General features: G+C 37.9%; 1 protein-coding gene across 3 annotated transcripts in view; it reads right to left on the bottom strand.

The window, feature by feature from the left end:
* BCAT1 (branched chain amino acid transaminase 1) overlaps positions 1 to 19,798 on the bottom strand; it is a 107,150-nt gene that overhangs the window by 7,351 nt on the left and 80,001 nt on the right. For all 3 annotated transcript variants that reach the window (XM_072798650.1, XM_072798649.1, XM_072798651.1), the window contains exons 7-10: positions 16,657 to 16,799; positions 11,081 to 11,166; positions 8,288 to 8,428; positions 6,158 to 6,232 (exon numbers count right to left, since the gene is read on the bottom strand). In XM_072798650.1, the coding sequence (XP_072654751.1) occupies positions 6,158 to 6,232; positions 8,288 to 8,428; positions 11,081 to 11,166; positions 16,657 to 16,799 (445 nt within the window). The remainder of the gene's footprint in view (positions 1 to 6,157; positions 6,233 to 8,287; positions 8,429 to 11,080; positions 11,167 to 16,656; positions 16,800 to 19,798) is intronic.

The raw sequence follows: 19,798 nt of genomic DNA, 5'->3' as shown, positions 1-19,798 counted from the left end.
ATTCAACACACATCTGTGTGCTCAAGTGAGCTCTCACTCTTTATCAAAGTACTACATGCTAATGCCATGGTGCCAAGAGCTTTACAGACTTATGACTTATCTTTGCAGTAACCTCAGATAGTAGGTGCCATGATCAATCTCATTTTATGGATGAGAAAACTGTATTAGGGAGATTAAAACACTTACTCAGACAATTAGTAAATGGTAGAGCTCAGACTCTAGCCAAAGATCTCTCTCACACCAAATTACATGTTCCCGACTACCATCTGAACTTCCCTCCACATGTTCACATAGTCATGTGTGTGGAGATAGGCTTGGAACACATCTTCCCTACCACTCAGAGTAGCATGCCATTAAGTCTGTCACCGTGTGCTTGCCTAAATCACTCAGATGATGTTCCCTTTTCACATGGACTGGCTTTTTAGTCCTAATATAACTTCAAGTTGAAATTCACACAAAACATCAGAATTTCTGAATTGGAAAGAACTTTTTTTAAAAAATTAATTTATTTATTCATGATAGTCAGAGAGAGAGAGAGAGAGGCAGAGACACAGGCAGAGGGAGAAGCAGGCTCCATGCACCGGGAGCCTGATATGGGATTTGATCCCGGGTCTCCAGGATCGCGCCCTAGGCCAAAGGCAGGCGCTAAACCGCTGCGCCACCCAGGGATCCCTGGAAAGGACTTTAATGATCATCTAAAATGTAGAAGATCTGGGGCATCTGGCTCAGTCAGTAGAGCATATGACTCTTGATCTCAGGGTTGTAAGTTTAAGCCCCATGTTGGTTGTAGAGATAACTTAAAGCATTCAAAATAAATAAATGAAATGCAGGGGATGAGGCTCTGCATTTTTACTTCAGAACAATTCCACTTTGATTGGTTTTGTGTATTGGGACTCCAAGGAAAGATTTCTTTTGTAGAAAATTCTGCTGCTTAAAAATCAAGTGTGAGGGTGCCCAGGTGGCTCAGAATCCAGTTGACTGAGCATCCAACTCTTGATTTCGGCTTAGGTCATGAGTTCAGGGTCGTAGAATCATACCCTGTGTCAGGCTCCATGCTCAGTGGGGGAGTCTGCTTGTCCTTCTCCCTGTGCTCCTCCCCTGCTCATGCTCCCCTCTCTTGCTCTCTCTCAAATAAATAAAAATAAAACCTTTTTTAAAAATCAAGCATGAAAAGCAATGATGTTTTTAAGCCAACCTTCTCATTTTACATATGAGGACATTAAGGCTCTAGATAACTCTTAATCACAAGCCCAGGGCTCCTGCCTGTTTGATGGTATTTCTCCTATGTTACACCATCCATGTTCTGCATTCCTCTGAAAAGACCTTTAAAGACCTCAGAGAACAGAATCAAATTGGTAAAAAATACTGGAAGCCAAGAACAGGTCTATTTACAACCTTCTGGTTTACAGAAAAAGAAGAATGAAGGGAAGCACAGTGACTGTAAGTGACTTGCTGAATCCATATCAGAAAGAGTTGCCTGAAGAGGGTGGCTTCCCACTATTAACTGTTGATTCGTGACCCCCAAATGCTACTTGATTTACGTATGATGCCAACATGACTTAAGCTAAGATCAAAATATGTGTTTTATTTCTCTTACTTGGATTCCCATTAATACATTTGACACTTATGCCATTAATAACTGTGTGTCATCATATTGATATTTTAGCAGATCTACATTATTGTGATTCATGACCACCATAATTTCATCTTGAATCTCATCAGTTAAAGTAAATTTGCTTTCAATTAGCTGTTTTAGTTTTATAAATGGTCAAATATCAATTTTGGTTATAATGACAAGTCACAGGCCATATCAATCTAAGAACCCACATATTATATATTAAGATTTATTCCTCTCATTCTGTAATTTATGCTTTTATGTAAAATATAGCTTTCTGAGATGCATCTAAGAGATGTGATAATATAGGTAATCCATAATATCTAGACCTAGACAGTTAGCAATCAAACTTTTCATTTGGATGATAGATAATTCGATTTAATTTTTCAAGGCAGAATAATTCAAAAGTGGAGATGACCAATTTTAGAAGAGATAGAAATTATCTTCTTTCCTCGGGAGTAGGTGTCCAGAGAAGGCGGGGAAAGAATGTCTGCATGGGCGAGGCTATCATTATCCCATTATCAGGGTGATGACCAAACATAGCAGCAGGCTCACACCTTTGGCGTTTGGCAGGTCTACTCTAAATCACATTGACTTGACTTTGTTCATTGGAATCAAAGATGAAGTTGAAGCAACACAGCAAATCAGATTGAACCTATGGGGTGGTACTCTTGGCCATGTGGAAGACTAACAGTGTGATGTGCAGAAATTTCATTTTTCATGAGTTCCAGGAAGAACACTACACCAAAACATGACTAATGACAAGTTTCGTTACTTCACATTCATCATACAAATGGCAAAAACCTTACATGGCCTTTGCTAAAATGCCTTTTACATCCAGCAGAAAGTTCTTAGCAACATAAAAGGACAATCGATGTGTCATGCACTTACTCTCTGTGATGCCAACAAAAACATAATCAGGGCTGCCCACCAGGTAACAATTTGCTATTCTTGTTCTAAATCCTATTCAATGGCCTGCAAAGCTCTATAATCCTGTAACATGGAGAAGGAGGGGCTGGGAAGCTGGTCAAGAGACTGAGTCATCAAGGCAATCTGGAAGTGTTCACTTAGTGTGCGCACAAAGAGAAGGATAATTCAGGGCATCAGCGGGGAAAAGTGGTGGGGCTCTTTAACTTATGTAACTAAAAACCATCAAGCTGTTCCACTGAAAACAAGAAAAATGCAATAACCATTAATGGTCATTTATTCTCACAAAGCTGTAGCCACTAGTGGGGAGAACAGATTTTTAAAAGAAATTCCATCTGGTGGCCTGCAGTCAATATAGATCTCACTCCTATCTCACTGGACTTTCCTTTTCCTAAACTACTTAAGACTTCCACCTCTCAAGTTTTACAATCATTACTTCCCACTTTCTACAACCTCAATAGCAGCACTGCTAGTTCCACAAACATACTGTCCTGATATTTAAGACCTAGATTCTAGCTTTTATCTGATCCTGACTGTAGTCTTGGCATGTGTATTTCCCTTTAGAATAAAACCAGGTCCTCTGAAAGTTTTCCTGAAAAGTAATTTTATGTTACTCAAGATCTCCCCCTCCCACCTCTCCTACGTGTTAATATAACATGTGCAACACGTTTCTATTTTCCAGTATTTGGCGGGTATATCATTCACTATTCAATCTTTTAATTCATTTATGCAAGAAACATGACTGACATCCCATGAAACATCCCAGGCCCTCCTTGCACTGAATATTGGGGTTACCAGAAAGGAATAAAACAATCTTACATTCAAATAACCCTGGAACAAAGACAAGTGTGTGACTTGTTAAACATAAAGGCCACATGTGATCATTCCAGGTGCTGTGCAAGCTGGAGGAAGAACTAGCATTTGAATGGATGAATATGTGTTTGTACTGGGGGAAAGGGACATTGTTTAAAAGAGATTTTTAAGGTTCCTCAAGGAGATGTGCCTTGGAGGGCAACCAGTAACTTCTCAAGTGGGCAAACTGTGGAAGGTACAGAAAGGCAGAAAGAAGCAGCAGAGAGCAGAGCATAATGGAGAAAGGAGAAGACCCTAAATGGCAGGCACATAGGTGAATACGATGGTGAGTAATCAGATTAGCAAAGAGGAATGGGAGAGAAAAGAAACATTGGCAATATGGCTAATGTTCTCCAAGTTTAAGTTTGGTTAAGTAACACAAAAGTGTTTTTATTTGTTGTTTAAAAAAAAGAAAAGAAAAAAGAAACTTCATTTGAAATGCCCCCTTCCTAAGAGGTATTTGTAGGGCAATCTAAAACCCATGGAATTATATGGAAAATTAGCCAAATGGAGTGAATACTTAACCTCAGAGGTTCTTACTCATATAAGGAAATATACAAGCTAAATGAAAAGCAAATCTGTGGTTAAGAAGGAATTTCCCCCCCTAGGTCACTGTGGCAAGAATCTTGAGGGTTTTTTGGTTGTTGTCACTCTCTTCTTCAATTTACCAGAGAACTTTGTAGGAAATATCCATGTTTCCATATAACGTCAAAGACGTCAAATGTAAAACATGATGTAATTCTATGCTTTTTTTCCCTCAATCATCACTTACTTTTCATGGAAAGAAACAGACACTCGTAGCTTCATCGACAGCACCACTTTGCCATCTTGTAAGGGACTAATTTTGAAACTTTAGGATCCATGCGTAAAATAATTGAAAACGAAGGATGTGGTCTTAGATTCTGAACGGATGGTCCTTTGCTAGTTAACAATTTGGAGGCCAGTTGATCCTTTTGGCTTGTGGTTTAATTCAGAATCATTGTATTACTTCATGTATCATGTGACTCTATCCCCTTGTTTCTTTGTTCCTGGGGAGCTCTGAACATATCATTAATTTTCAGTGTTACTACCATTATTACTCTACTACTTAGGGTAAAAAGAGTAATTATTAGTTCCTTGTTAGCCATAGGCAGGCCCTATAGGGAATATACACAAGTAAGAAGAAAATGTTTCTTCTCATTCTTTGCTTCATATATATCTTTTATTTTTAAACATATTCATGTGGTCTCACATTGAAGTTGAATATTTGTCTTTCTATGGCTTTGACTTCTCTAATTTTTTTTTCCTTTTGTCACAATTACATCACCAGCACCTGGAACAGCCTCCTGCATACTATCTGTGCTTAATACATATATTTATTGAATGAATTAATCAAAAACGTTCACTTCAGTCCTAATCTTACTTTCAAAATGCTCTGACAATCTCTGTAATGGCTTGTCATTTTGCCCCAAAAAAATATCTTTGGGCTTCTCTTTTACTTATATTTCAGGGTTTTGTAAATATTTTGTCACTATCTCAATGGGGATGACACACATTTATTTCTGCTTTTGCCTGCCTTAGCAAAAAGCTTCATGATTATGTCTATCAAATACCTCTTCTTAGATCTTTCTTCCAATTCAAATTTAATACAGCTTGATGTCCCCTGAAGCCTAGTTGACTTCTTTCTCTTTTCTTTAATCCTTTACAACCAAATCAAATTAAGTGTAAATTTTCCTATTTCATATAATCTCTGAGAGGTTAACTCTGAAATCTCTTGTTTCCTGTATTAACTTCAATAGAATGAAAACAGTCTCTTCTGTACAACTTGTTCAGGAAAATTTTCCAAAGTGATTTTTTTTTCTTATCACCATAACGCCAACTATCTTCCCTCTTAAAAATCTTTCAACCTCTGTTTTGGAGAAAGGCTTTCATTATCTAGCCAGTAATATATTTTTATTCTATGTATGTTTTTTTATTTGAGCAAAACACTAATAATTTATTACTTTCATCAGATTTATTCAGCTATAAAAAATTAAAACATCCAAATATTTTTCATTTAATCAAATTAAATTTTTATTTAATTTCTTCCAAATTGTTTCAGTGTACAGAAGTAGAAAACAGTAAATTATGTCTTCTAATATTAAGAAACTCCTTTATTTTGTTAATGGAAGATTCCTTCACAGAAAGCCTTTACTGAAGATTGATTGATTCAAAAACCACAATCATTCTTACCTTTTAATATTATTAATTTTGCATAAATGTTGCTGAGCAAATCTTCCAGAAATTCCATTTTTACCATCATCCTTGGACTTCAGTCACTCTGGAGGGGCCTGCTGCTTTGCTGACCAACTTTTTTTGCTTAATGACCTGGCACCGTCAGCTATCACCCAAACTATCAAACTTTATTTCACATTTCAGTATGAAACTCAGCTTCCCTTTGGTATGTTCAATGACTAGCAATGATATGAAAAAGCAAATGATTTACTAGGTTAAAAAAAAAAAAGGCAGGTAACAAAATCATGTATGACCCTATTTCATTAGAAAAACAATCCAGAAGTATATATACACAAAATAATGAAAGTTGAGACATCAACAATTAACAATGGTTATGTTTCAGTGTTGGAACCACAGGTAAGTTTTCTTCTGTGCTTTATTCTACAAATTTAATTTGTTAAACCCAAATGGCAGAGTTTACTACTTACTTTTCTTCTCTCCACTGAAATATGATTTGGCTTTGAGCCCTAAGTGAAATAAGATGACATTTTAAAAGAAAGAAGCCCTTACCTGAATATCAGTCAATTTGTCCAAGATCCGACCTGCAAGCTTAGGACCATTCTCCATAGTTGGAATGTGTATAGTCTACGAAAGAAAACCACATGCAACATAATTTGAGGATATCCATGTATACAGCAACAGTAAGACACTCAGCAATTCTACTCTGTCAAGGCAATTCCACTGAGATAAGGAGTGGCACTATGATAACCTGATCATGTATGCTGGCTCCTTATGCCAAAGACTCTTTTCTATTCTGAATTCAAATAAAAATGAACGAGCCAACGATAGGTTGTTTCTTGCCTGCCAACTTATTTTAGGGCCCAACTGGCATATATGCCAGTCTTCAGGCTGAGTTGAGGAATCAAAGAGAAGTTAGGGGTGCCTAAAATAGTGGCAAAAATGTAAAGAATCCTAACTCTTCCAGATTCTGAGAATCTATAGGGGGAATGATTGGCCTCCTTACCTAACCCTTCTGGCAGGGAATTGGAACTCAGAAACATTTTGCCATAAATTAAAGCAAGTCATTACAGGAACATAAATTAAAGCAAGTCTATGCCTTCACAAAAGGGGCTACTAAACCTATGCCTGCTCAAAGTCAAACCTCTAGGGGCCACGGCCTCCACAAGGCTGGATAGCATGGTTACATCGGGGGCTACGAGATTTCACGCCCATTATTTACATTTGAGTCATGCCCATTCCTGCCTCACTGGCTTGCAGGTTTTTGACAGTCTGATTTCAGTAAATACAGCCCATGCTATCACTTTTCTTCTTATATTCTTCAGGATAACAGGATAAGGGGCACCTGGGTGGCTTAGTGGTTGAGCATATGCCTTTGGCTCAGGTCGTGATCCTGGGGTCCTGGGATCGAGTCCTGTATCAGGCTCACCTTGGTGAGCCTGCTTCTCCCTCTGCCTATATCTCTGCCTCTCTCTGGTCTCTCATGAATAAATGAAATCTTAAATAAAAGGATAACAGGATAACTAGATGTACTTTTTAGCTCTGAATGCCCTATGAAACAAAACTATTAGAAAAATGCATTGAACTTTATCAACTTCCTGTGTCTAGAGGTGAAATAATTGGACTTAAGAAAGAAATCTGACTTAATGACAACTTAGTTTATTAAAAAAGGGGACCAATAATGCATTTACCAAGATACTACCCTAATAAAATGTAAAACAGTAGCTTTAAAATCAGGACACGTATTGATACATAATGGAATAATCCTTCTCCCTTAAAACAATCCATCTTTAGATGGAATCATGTCAAAAGCCATTGCTTACAAGTTTGAAAATCTCAAGCAATGAAGCAGTCACCATTAAAATCATAAAAGGAAAATCACTGAAGATAAATAATTATGTTAAATTTTAAAACCAAATTTGTATTTGATAGGATTAATTTAAGTCAATTCACATTGTAAGAATAATACCCATGTGCCTCTAGGCTATAAAGTTAGACGATGATGTTAAATATCAGAGCTCTGTCATAAAGGGGGAACAAAGTAAAAACTCCCAACCCACCCCCCCCTCCAGAATGGAAATACAGCACATATATATAATCAGACTAATTTACTGGAGGAGATAATATCTTCAACCAAATGACTAAATTCCTTTTGGAGGATTTTAGTAAGTGTTAACTTTGCCAAATGAAAACTTTTCATAAAATGGTCTAAATAGTAATAACAGCAGCAACAATAATAACAATAAATGTAGGAGTTGATTATTCAAATGAATTTCCCATTGCTGTTTACCAATGCTGCTCCAATAGTTTGGGAGTACTTTTGGAAACCGGAAATGGAAATCTAACCACCTGTAGGACCTTCTTAGTAAGCTAGTAGAAAGAAATGAGAGTGGAAGCGTAGTAGCACATTTCCAATCCCTAAAGTGAGATAAGGCAGAGGTGATACTTGTCCAAGGACAAAGCTGACTCCCTCCAAGACTGAAGCTTACAAAAAATCACTGAAAAGAGGAGGGTAAGTAATTTGGTAATACAGGTTCGTTGCGACAAACTGTCAAGTTATTAAAAAAAAAAAAAAATCCCTTGCATCTTGGGTCCAACTAGCATTTCATTTACACATTTAAAGAATTAAATTATAGGCAAATGCTTGGAAATGACAGACGGTGAAGACACAAAGAGTCTTACCTCACCCTTGTACAGTATATCAGAAACTGGGCAAACAACACAGGCTGTACCGGAGCCAAACATCTCCCTCACCCGGTTCCCCTCCAGGGCTGTTGTCAAGTCGTCCATAGTGAGATACCTCTCGGACACCTTAAATTCACCCTGTTGGCAATATAAAAAATAAAAATATGAATATTTTCAAGGAAAGGGCATAAAAAAAAACCCTGAGGTACTTAGCTTCCCACTTTACATTCTGACTGAACTCAAATAATGTGAGAATCATCCTCTAAGGGAAAGCTAAAGAGACCACCACCACCATATGGGTAAACACACTCTGGTGTTAAGCTACCTACTCAAGGTCATGGCATCTCTAAGTGAGATGAGAGAATATAAGACTATCACTATAAAATACATGCTACCTTTTCATACACTGCCAGCTTTTTTGGCCTTTTATCTGTTGCCATGCCTGAAGTCTCATAAGATAAGGCACCCCAGTGCTACTTAATGCGTGCCCTATATTAACAGTGTCTTGAACTCTATCATAAAATATATAATAATAATTCTAAATTAGCTATCATTTATTCAGCACCATGGCATGCCAAGTTCTCTCACTTTTAAGGTGGGTATTATCATGCCCATTTTACAGATGGAGGAAATTAAGGTTCAAAGGGAGGCTAAGTTAACATCCCTAAATCCACACAGCTACTTAAATGGCAGACACTGAACTCAAACTCAGGTCTCATCTGACTAGTTCCAAATTTCCTCCTCTCTCAACTGGTCTTTCATGGAGTGAAACCACCGACTGAATTTCACTATCTGAAATATTTCATTATTTTAAAACATAGAAAGTATATTTGGACTTTGAGGAATTGCATTGTGTATTTCTTTTCTTACTAAATTCACTGATTCGGCTGACTTGATAGCAGAAATCCTCTTCCTTCTCTTTAGTATCTCATTTGGACAAATTTCATCACAGAATTATTAGTATAACCTCATTGACTTCTGAACCATTTGAGCATGCTCAAAGACAGGAAATGAAAAAAAAAGAATATGATGTTTTTAAGCTATCTGCTTAAACGATCTGTTTAATACTCATTCTTCAATCTGTTTTATTCTCATTCTTTTATGTTAGTGGTTAAAGTTCAAAGTTTGTCTCATCTTATTAAAAAAAATCTATCCATTCTTTGTTGTTTTTTTAAATAAGAGTATTGTTTTTAACTTACAGATCCACAATAGATAAAAATGAAAATCACAGTCCTTGGCAAGATTTAAAACATTAGAAAAAGAAGGCATCATGCTGTAAGTATGATTTGGAAGCGTAGGAAAATATGCCTGCAATAGAAATATGGCTTTTTGCAAGTTTCAATTTATCTCAGTCTGCAATTGCAATTATGTTGTTCAAAGGTAAATAAATAAATAAATAAATTCCAGAAAATCAGCCAAGTTAACTGAAAACAAGATGAGCTCTGTGTTCTGGTAAAGAAAAAAAAAAAATCTCTTGTAAATAAACAGAATTGTTTTTACTCTGCTCACCCTTACTTATCTTTGGACAATTTCCCCTGTCTGGCAAGTAATGGTAACCCCCCACATGCCTCTTGGCATTTATGTCTCACTGTTTTAAAATAGCTTTTAAAATAAATTACAGCTAAGGAGTCAAGGAAAAACTTCCTCCATAATAACCTATTTTTCAAGCTAGCAAATCATTAGTGTGGGAAACCATTTCCACTTGCAACTTGTCATCAAACCTTCTGTACTTAGTTGATTTTTTTCTTTAATAAAACAAAAATTACTGAGCTTCGAAAATACATCTTTCCAACTGCAAACATATTTAGGACAGGGCAAGCTGTTTGAAATTATACCAACAGTTTGTAAATGTCATGCCCAATGTGCCAGCCAGCATGTGGCAGTTGGGTCTTGTCTACTTCAGGGTTTTGTAGAATTATTTATAGCACATTTCCTTTATTTCCAAAGCCTTTTCCAGAGAAACTATGCTAGTACTCTCCTAGATAATATGTGCATTTCTAAACATTTGTCCTATTAATACTGTTTGACCACAGTGTGCTCAAAGTCTTTTCATGTCCCTTGGAGACCATTTTAACACATAGGTCAAAAGTTCCATCCAAGAATCTTTGCCAGATAACCAACTCATCCAACATTCATCTTGAGTATGTTATAAATGTCATTTCAATACCAAATGGTTTCACATGCTTGCCCGTGTCACATGGATCAGAAACTCTACTGAAAACAGCTACATTTGCTTGAGTGTTTTGACTTTGAAATAAGCATGTATGTGAATCGGGGAGGACAGGGGGCAGGAAGGAGGGGAAAAAAAGGCAGCCAAACTAATAATGTTATGTTAGTAAACATTTATATGCCAGTAAAATTCTTTAATTTCTCTGACTAGCGTGGTTACACTGGAATAAATAGAGGAAGGGAAGAACTACAAATCACTGCCAACTGGAAACAACACTCGTAGACTGGAAAAGTTCAGGACTGGCTAAATGGAAGCACACGACGTATAACCCAGGTGAGTTCATAGGAGACACCTGGGATAGAGCTTAAGATTAGTACTGAATACTTCTTCACTAGGGTAACCTGCCAAAGTCTTTTCTCTCTGCCCTTCCTACAAACAATACTTACTTAACAGTCTTGCCAAGACAGTCCTTCTGGAAGAGTTATTTCCACTTGTGTGAAGATTTAAAGATTAGAAAACACTGGATGGAACCACAGAAGATTATTTCAACACTAAGCTGGGCTTATTTCGATTACTTTTTGTTTCATGCTTATAAAGTTGTTCATGTCAGGGGCACCCACCCACTTGTGTGCCAGGTCCAGAATGCTCTGCCTCGTGACTCCTGGAAGAATGATGCCATCTAGCGGAGGAGTTGCCAGCTCTTCTTCTGTCAATTAGAAATTGGAGTATTTTCAATCTTTATCTACATTCACCATGCCTTACACATCAACAGCCATTTTTAAGAACTGTTTCTCTCAACTTTGCTAGTAAAAAACATTGAAGATGATGCTACCATTCTGCATTATCTGACTTCCCAAATCAATTCACATTTCAAGTAGATCTTTATTTTAAAAAAGAAGAAAGAAAGAAAGAAAGAAAGAAAGAAAGAAAGAAAGAAAGAAAGAAAGAAAGAAAGAAAGAAAGAAAGAAAAAAGAAAGGCACTCATCTAATTATTTTTGATTTACCCTGACCTAGTAACAACTGAAATGATTTTCTACTAACAAACAGTAAGAGGAACATTCTGAAGTCAAAATTTACCTCAGTGGATTAACACTGGTTAGTAATTAGAATCATGTAGATAGATCTTACTCGGGAACACTGGTCAATACCAAACCATCTAAGAATACTGTGGAGGAACCCAGCCTCAAGAAGCACGTATGCCTGTTCAGGTTGGTCACTGCTTCCACACTGCCCTTTACAGGTCTATCTATCTATAATGATTTTCAAACCTGGAGGAGTATCCACATCAAATATGGAGATACCAACTTCACCCTCTGAGAGTCAAATGTTAATGGGTTCAGGATAGGCTAAAGCATATATATGTGGCTACCAAAAAAAAAAGAAAGAAGAAAAAAAGAAATCCAAAGATCAAAATAAAACTCCGTGGGTGATTTATAGAGAGCAAGGCTGTGACACTAGTCTACTACGAGAATGATTACGTGCTTTCCTAATGAACACGAGAGCTGGTATGATGATCTGTCTACAAAAGTCAACATGATCTGACAACCACACAAGCTCTTCTCACAGAAAAAGTTTCTGGTATTCAACAACCCCTTCTCTTCCCCACATCTGGCACCCAGGAGTCTAAATCTAGTGAGAAATTTAAAACTTAAATCATCACTTTATAAAGATGTTGAACCTTGTAACAGATGTGTTGCTTATCATGTGTTTGCAGAACAATAAACAATGTATGCTTGAAAGGATCACCAGGTAGCAAGAACTGTAGAAATCACATTGGTATCTTTAAGCTCCCCTAAGCGATTTTAAGCAGCTAAAAAGGACTTCAGAAATCACCTCATGCAATCCTTATATTTTATACAAAAAGAGAGGCTCCATAAACTTAAATGACTTGCAAGACTGGTAACACTGGAGGACGGTCAGGATCAGAACTTGTGTCCCAACACTAGGGCCACTGTCCTTTCTTTTAGTATACTGTGGTCCAGGCTCACCTACTCCACCCGTGGTTACATTAGACATCCCCAACACCCAAGCTATCCAAAAGACCAAAACTCTATATTCAGTCCTGTGTCCCCAAACTTGGCACTTTGCCTGGCCTAGTGTGGTATGTAATAAGTGTTTCTGAATAAAAAAAAATAAAATAAATGAATAATCCTCTTTGCTAGGAGACAGCAGTATGATTTTTTTGAAGTTTGTTTCTAAAAAATCATCTGCTCAAAACCACTTTCTGGAAGGAAGAAAATTTGTTCTTGGCAATGTTCTTAGGGCTACTTTTTGTCATGTTTAGAAGTGTTGATCTCAAAATAAACCTGTGTTTTGCAATAGCTAGCTAGCTGGATACATAAATGTAGGATCTATGTGTTGTATATGTGCACAGACCCCACACATATAGACAAACATACTTCCAGTGCCTCCAAACTGGACCTTTCTTAAAGCTTGCTGAGCTCTAAGACTACATGAAGTTAAATAAAAATAGAGGCCTCGCATGTGCAAGTGCAGTTTTGTGAAATATACTTAACACCCAAAACTGTAACCACTAGCCTAAGGTCAAGGCACAGAACATCTGTTTCTCTGGTTGCCAGACAGAGATGATGACATGACAACATTTGGGTGAGAAATATTCATTTTCCTCTGCAACCACAAACATGCTTACAAGAGCCAGAACTAGCTCCAGATTGCCCAACATGATGAAAACAGAGCCTACAAATACAACTTGTTTTTGACAAAGAAATCATTTGTAGGAGATGAAGAATTTCGAAGCAATAACAGCAGAAGTCATCTGTGACATCCCAAAGTCAATTTCTAACAAAAACCAGGAATGTGGGTTGTGGAAGTGCCCAAATACCATCAGCACAATTATTATTTTTTCCACCAATATATATTGAGTGCCTATACCATGTGCAGTTGGATTATCTACGCATTATGAATATAGCACTAAACAAAACTGATATAACTCCTGTTTACTTTCTAACAGGTAGAGGTAAACCATTATTATGTTAAATAGCATGTTAGACTATGGAGAAAATAAAAGAAAAAAAACAGGAAAGGCAAAGGGAAATGCTAGGAGTGATAGGGGAGGGAGTTTGTGATTTATTAAGATGCTTGAAGAAAGCCTTACTGGGAAGGGGATTTGTGGGCAAAGACTCACAAGCAGGGAGCAAGCCACACACACATCTGAGGGAAGAGTGCTCCAAACAAAGTCTGTAAATGCCTGATGTCTGAAAAAGGATCATGGGGCCTGAGCAGCCTGAGTAACACCAACATTCATTGCCACGATCATCCTCCCAAACTCACTCTAAACTCAACCACAGGAACACCTGGATGGCTCAGTGACTGAGCATCTGCCTTTGACTCAGGCCGTGATCCTGGTCCCGGGATCGAGTCCCGCATCATGCTCGCTGAGAGGAGCCTACTTCTCTGTCTGTGTCTCTGCCTCTCAACCTATGTCTCTTATGAATAAATAAATAAAATCTTAAAAAAAAATAATAAGCTCAACCTCATAACTGGGTCTTATTCTCAGGGCAGCTCCAGAATCCAGTGCAAGGTAAAATTGTTCCAACAGTGAATGGCAAACATGTACGGTAAATCACTCATCAACACAGCAAGCAGAGAAGCAGTGCTGTGTGATCTTACTCCCAGGGTCACTGTGACGAGAATCAAAACCTCATGAGTTACAGGCCAAGTGCCACAGATAGTTACTGTGCATGTGCTGCAAACACAGATTATCTACTTTATATACCTTTGTGGAGCAGCCATCTTGTCCAAAAGTGGTAGTGAGTGTGCTCATAGAAAGATGGCAGAGGGATCCCTGGGTGGCACAGCGGTTTGGCGCCTGCCTTTGGCCCAGGGCGCGATCCTGGAGACCCGGGATCGAATCCCACGTCGGGCTCCCGGTGCATGGAGCCTGCTTCTCCCTCTGCCTGTGTCTCTGCCTCTCTCTCTCTCTCTCCTCTCTCTCTCTGTGACTATCATAAATAAATTTTTTTAAAAAATTAAAAAAAAAAAAAAAGATGGCAGGTTTTTACTGAAAGAACTCTACTCATACCTCCAAGGGGTAAAGTTTGTGAAAAATCAATATTTTGTTGATTTTCAACTCATTATTCTTTGTATTTTCCAAAAGCCACATGGTATAAATCAAAGTCACTGTGGAGCTCCCTTCAATGCCTTCTTTGTTTTTAGCCCAAAGGTTATTCCTGACATTCTCTTCTCTTATAGTACTGTCCAAACATTTATCCCACTTCTTTTCCCGCTTTCTTCAAATTTTATTTGTTCTGTTCGGTGAACACCCTCAAGTTGAAAGAGCATGAAAACTAAAGCTCTCAGGCAACCATAATCTGAATAGAACTCTTAAGGTCTGGTATATTTTATAAGAGTCAAAAACCAAATTCACTCATTTCTATTCTGACCTTTAAAAGTCATGGCAGAAAAGGTTCATGATGATTGTTTGGATAAGCAATAATTTTTCACCAGGACAAGGTTCTAGTGTTGCTGTTTAAATTGTGTAGCTCTGATTCAGACTGTACTTAAATCCTGACATCTCCTATCCATAAATAATGATGGTACCACTTCTGTATGATGTAATTGTTTTTGTTTAGAATTGTGTGGATTTTTTTTGTGGGTGAGAGAGGTGGAAGTGGGCAGGTGAAAAGAATAAGTTGAATTAATCTATTATCTCCTAAATACAGAGTGCAACCCTGGCTGTCAACTTTCAAACTTAGCTTTTGATATATGTCATATGCAATGACTCAAATTTAGAAATCACAAATATTCCAATATAAATTTTGTTTTTAAACAGTGCCAAGTACAAACAACAGGAATGGAAGAATCAGCATGCTCTGCATCTGGCTTTTCAAATACCAAGGATTACCAATGGTCAACCCTAGGACAAGGTGTACTCACCACACCTTCTGTTTATTCTACCTCTGACTGGAATATAAGGCTCATTTTATTAATCTACAACTAATGCTCACAGCTCTGAAGTCAGCCACATCTGAATCACCATTTTCCTCTATTAGTAGCCAAAAAATAAAAGAGCAATAGAAGTTACTGTAGCGACTTTAAAATAAAAATTTCATTTAAAATTTTAATTGAAATGAATACTCAGACTACATAAGTATTTGGAAACTTATATTTCTAGTCTCTATACTCAGTACTGTATAATTAATAGCCTAAGAACATAAACAAGCCTAAAAAAGATGTCTTTAAATTTTTATGACTATTAAAAGTCTAATGGAAATAAATGCATATACCTCTATTTTTCCCCCCATTGCTTTATTTTTTTTTTTTTTTTTAAGATTTTATTTATTTATTCATGAGAGACACAGAGAGAGAGGCAGAGACACAGGCAGAGGGAGAAGCAGGCTCCATGCAGGGAGCCCGATGTGGGACTCGATCCTGGGTCTCCAGGATCACGCCCTGGGCTGAAGTCAGCGCTAAACCGCTGAGCCATCCGGGTTGCTCTATTTTTCCCCATTATTGGTCATTTCATCCAATACCACAGCCATTGTCAACACTTTGCTAAATCCCTATGGTCTCTGTTATCTAATTAGAAAAGAAAGATAATGAGTATTCAGGATACTTAAGGTAATGAAGAAATACTAATTTTTATAGAAGACACATATTAATAGCCTTGAATGAATCACGATCTATGTATAATCCCAAAATGGACAAACCTTCCCTTAAAAATACTGTGTTTTAATCAAATTGAGCTCCCAAGTAAATCTGAAGATTTCTAATGTATTATCAAAATATGTACAAAGGGCAATAGTTGTGAAAAGACTTTTAGCAAGAGGATACACTAAATTTCATATCAGTAGTATCAGTAGACTACGCTTATCACTACAGCATTTTCCACATATAGCACACGGTGAATGACCACTGAAAAACGCAAGGGATTTCAGATAGTAAAACAGGTTAGAAGATAGCAGAGGGGATAAGGCAGCAAATCTTCAAATCATGGAGATTTAAATTCCTTAAGTTGGTATCTCAATTATAAGCACATCTAGAGCCCAAACCCCAAAACAAAATCTTTATAAATTCTGTGAATTTAAACTCATTTCTACTTAAACAAAAGCATAGTAGTTCTTAGCCTCTGGGCTAGTGCTACTTACTCCTTATTCTATGGTCCCAGTTCTTTTCTTTCCAGCCCTATTGAAAATGACTGACAAATTGCAAAGAGTTGAAATTTGAGTGAATTACCTCCATCTTCATTGATCCAGTAAAGAAAAAGATTCATAGTTCCAACTTCAGTTATCTGATTATCCTCTCCATAGAGCCACAGAACCTGCTGACAGCCGCTATCCATTGCTTCACATTGGGCAAAAAGTGATGAGCCATAATTCCTTTTAAGAAAGAGGAAACACTGATTATGAATATACTAGTCCCCCTATCTTCTTCTTTTTTTTAAAGTTTAACATTAAGTAGACTTTAATACAGAAAGCATTTGGTTTTTTTTTTTTTTTCAATTTTTATTTATTTATGATAGTCACACAGAAAGAGAGAGAGGCAGAAACATAGGCAGAGGGAGAAGCAGGCTCCATGCACCGGGAGCCCGACGTGGGACTCGATCCCGGGTCTCCAGGATCACGCCCTGGGCCAAAGGCAGGCGCCAAACTGCTGCGCCACCCAGGGATTCCCCCCGCATCTTCTTGTACCAAAATCCTCAGGTCTTTGAGACACCTGGGTGGCTCAGTGTTTGAGCATCTTGCATGGGACATTAGCAAACAAGTCCAAACACTACCATATGACAAATGAGGGCTTGGAAAGAAACCCTAACCCCACCCTTGAATTATGTTAGCCCCAAACAAACATGCAGAAACAACTAAACATACAACAGCTACTACAAAGCATTAATGTCACCTTCCACAAAATACCCACGTTAGGCCTTTTAAAGTATCTTTTTTACATTTGGTCCAGACCAAACTGTCTAATTAAAAGTATAAGTTAAGCTCAAGAGCCACATTCACAGTGGCTGTCTGCCATTTTCATCTGCACAGCTTTGCTTCCCACTATATTCTCTTTACCTTTCCTTTGGAGCTGAGACATTCTGCTTGGGTTGACAGTCATGATACCTTGCCCTGCACAACTGAATTGAAGGGTGAGCATGTAACCTAAGCCGCTCATATAAGCCCCTCCTTGAGTTGTTCACTCATTCATTTTAATGTAGGGAACCTGAAGAAAGATGTTGTTTTACCCTCTGAGGGTAGTGGCAGCCTGTTTGCTAGGACATAAACCTGGAGTCTATTGTGTTCATGATCACTACCCTTAAGAGGAAAAAACATCTGAAGTAGGAGAGCTGTAGGCTAATGCACAGGCAGAAACTCTGACGAGAGAGAGGAGGAGGAGGGAAGCAGAAAGGAAAGAGCAAGAGACAGAGAAACAGGTTGAAGAGAAGGATGGTGGGTGAGCAGGACATGCACAAGGGCCAAAGAAACTTGGCAATGGTGATTTGAGCCCCTACCTAGCAGTCCACTGCTACTATCCCACTTACATGAGCCACTCAATCCCTTTTCTGTTTTAAGATAGTTTGAGTTTGTTTCTTTTTTTAAATATATTTTTATAGGGGGTCCCTGGGTGGCTCAGCGGTTTGGCGCCTGCCTTTGGCCCAGGGCGTGATCCTGGAGTCCCAGGATAGAGTCCAGCATCGGGCTCCCGGCATGGAGCCTGCTTCTCCCTCTGCCTGTATCTCTGCCTCTCTCTATGTCTATCATGAATGAATAAACCTTTAAAAAATAATAATAATAAATAAATATATTTTTATAGGGACGCCTGGGTGGCTCAGTGGTTGGGCACCTGCCTTGGGCTCAGGTCGTGATCCCAGGATCCGGGATCCGGGATCAAGTCCCGTATTGGGCTCCCTGCAAGGAGCCTCCTTCTCCCTCTGTCTATGTCTCTGCCTCTCTCTTAGCCTGTGTCTCTCATGAATAAATAAATAAATCTTAAAAATATATATATATTTATAATTTTTAGGTAATTGCTATACCCAATGTGGGGCTTGACCCCACAAACCCAAGAACCAGAGTTGCATGTTCCACAGACTAAACCATCCAGGCACCCCTTGAATTGGTTTTCTGACTTGCGACTCAAAAGAATACTAATAACTAAAACATTCTAGAAAAACTATGGGAAAGAGGCATTATACTATGGCTATAGCAACCTGGGTCATAATGTCTATTCACATCAAGGTATTCTAAGATCCATAAAAAGACATTCAAAATGGGACACCTAGGTGACTCGGTTAGCTGAGTGTCCAAGGTATTTACCCAAAGGATACAAAAATAGGGCCAAGGGGCACATGCACTCCAATGTTTATAGCAGCAATGTCCAAAATAGCCAAAATATGGAGAGAGCCCAGATGTCCATCGACTGATGAATGGATAAAGAAGATATGGTGTATATACATGTGTACGTACACACACACACACACACACACACACAGGAATATTACTCAGCCATCAAAAATAATGAAAATAATGAAATCTTACAATTTCATTTCTTATAATGAAAATAATGAATCTTACAATGACAACCAACTCAAACTATCTTAAAACAGAAAAGGGATTGAGTGGCTCATGTAAGTGGGATGGTTGGTACTAGATAGTATTACACTAAGTGAAATAAGTCAATCAGAGAAAGACAAATATCATAGGATTTCACTCATATGTAGAGTTTAAGAAACAAAACAAATGAACATTGGGGAAGGAAAGGAAAAATAAAATCAGATAAAAACAGAAAGGGAGGCAAACCATAAGAGACTTACCTATAGAGAACAAACAGGATTGCTGGAGGGGAGATGAGGGAGGATGGGGTAACCGAGTGATGGGCATTAAGGAGCGCATGTGATGTAATAAGCACTGAGTGTCTGTATGCAACTGATCAATCATTAAATTCTACCCCTGAAACCAATATTGCACTATATGTTAACCAACTTGAATTAAATAAAATTAATCAATTAATTAACTTAAAAAATTCTGACACTCTGGCTATACAGCAGACCAAAAAAAAGTCTCTAGGTGTGAGACCCAGAGAGTAGTAGTTGGTAAAGCTTAATTCAATTTGTGACCACAGGTGAGAACCACTGTGCTAGAACTCTCCCTTCAGCTGTGTGCCTTTCTGTTACTTTTCTCACATACAGATATAAAAGAATATTATCTCTGATGGCTTCAAAAAAGTGAAATCATCTTAGAATAAAGAAAATCTCTTCCTCAGATTTACTGAGAAAGCAGAAAGTTCTTGAGCTTAGGAGAATCAATAGCTATTTAATAAATGCCAGTTGATTACAGAGGTCCTAAAAAACTTAGAAGGTGACTATTAATTGGTTTAGAGAAGAAGCAATAATGAA

This window comes from Canis lupus, chromosome 25 (genome assembly GCF_048164855.1).
Source record: "Canis lupus baileyi chromosome 25, mCanLup2.hap1, whole genome shotgun sequence".
NCBI lineage: Eukaryota > Metazoa > Chordata > Mammalia > Carnivora > Canidae > Canis > Canis lupus.
The sequence above is the reverse complement of the archived record's forward strand: the minus strand, read 5'-3'. Positions and strand labels throughout refer to the sequence as shown.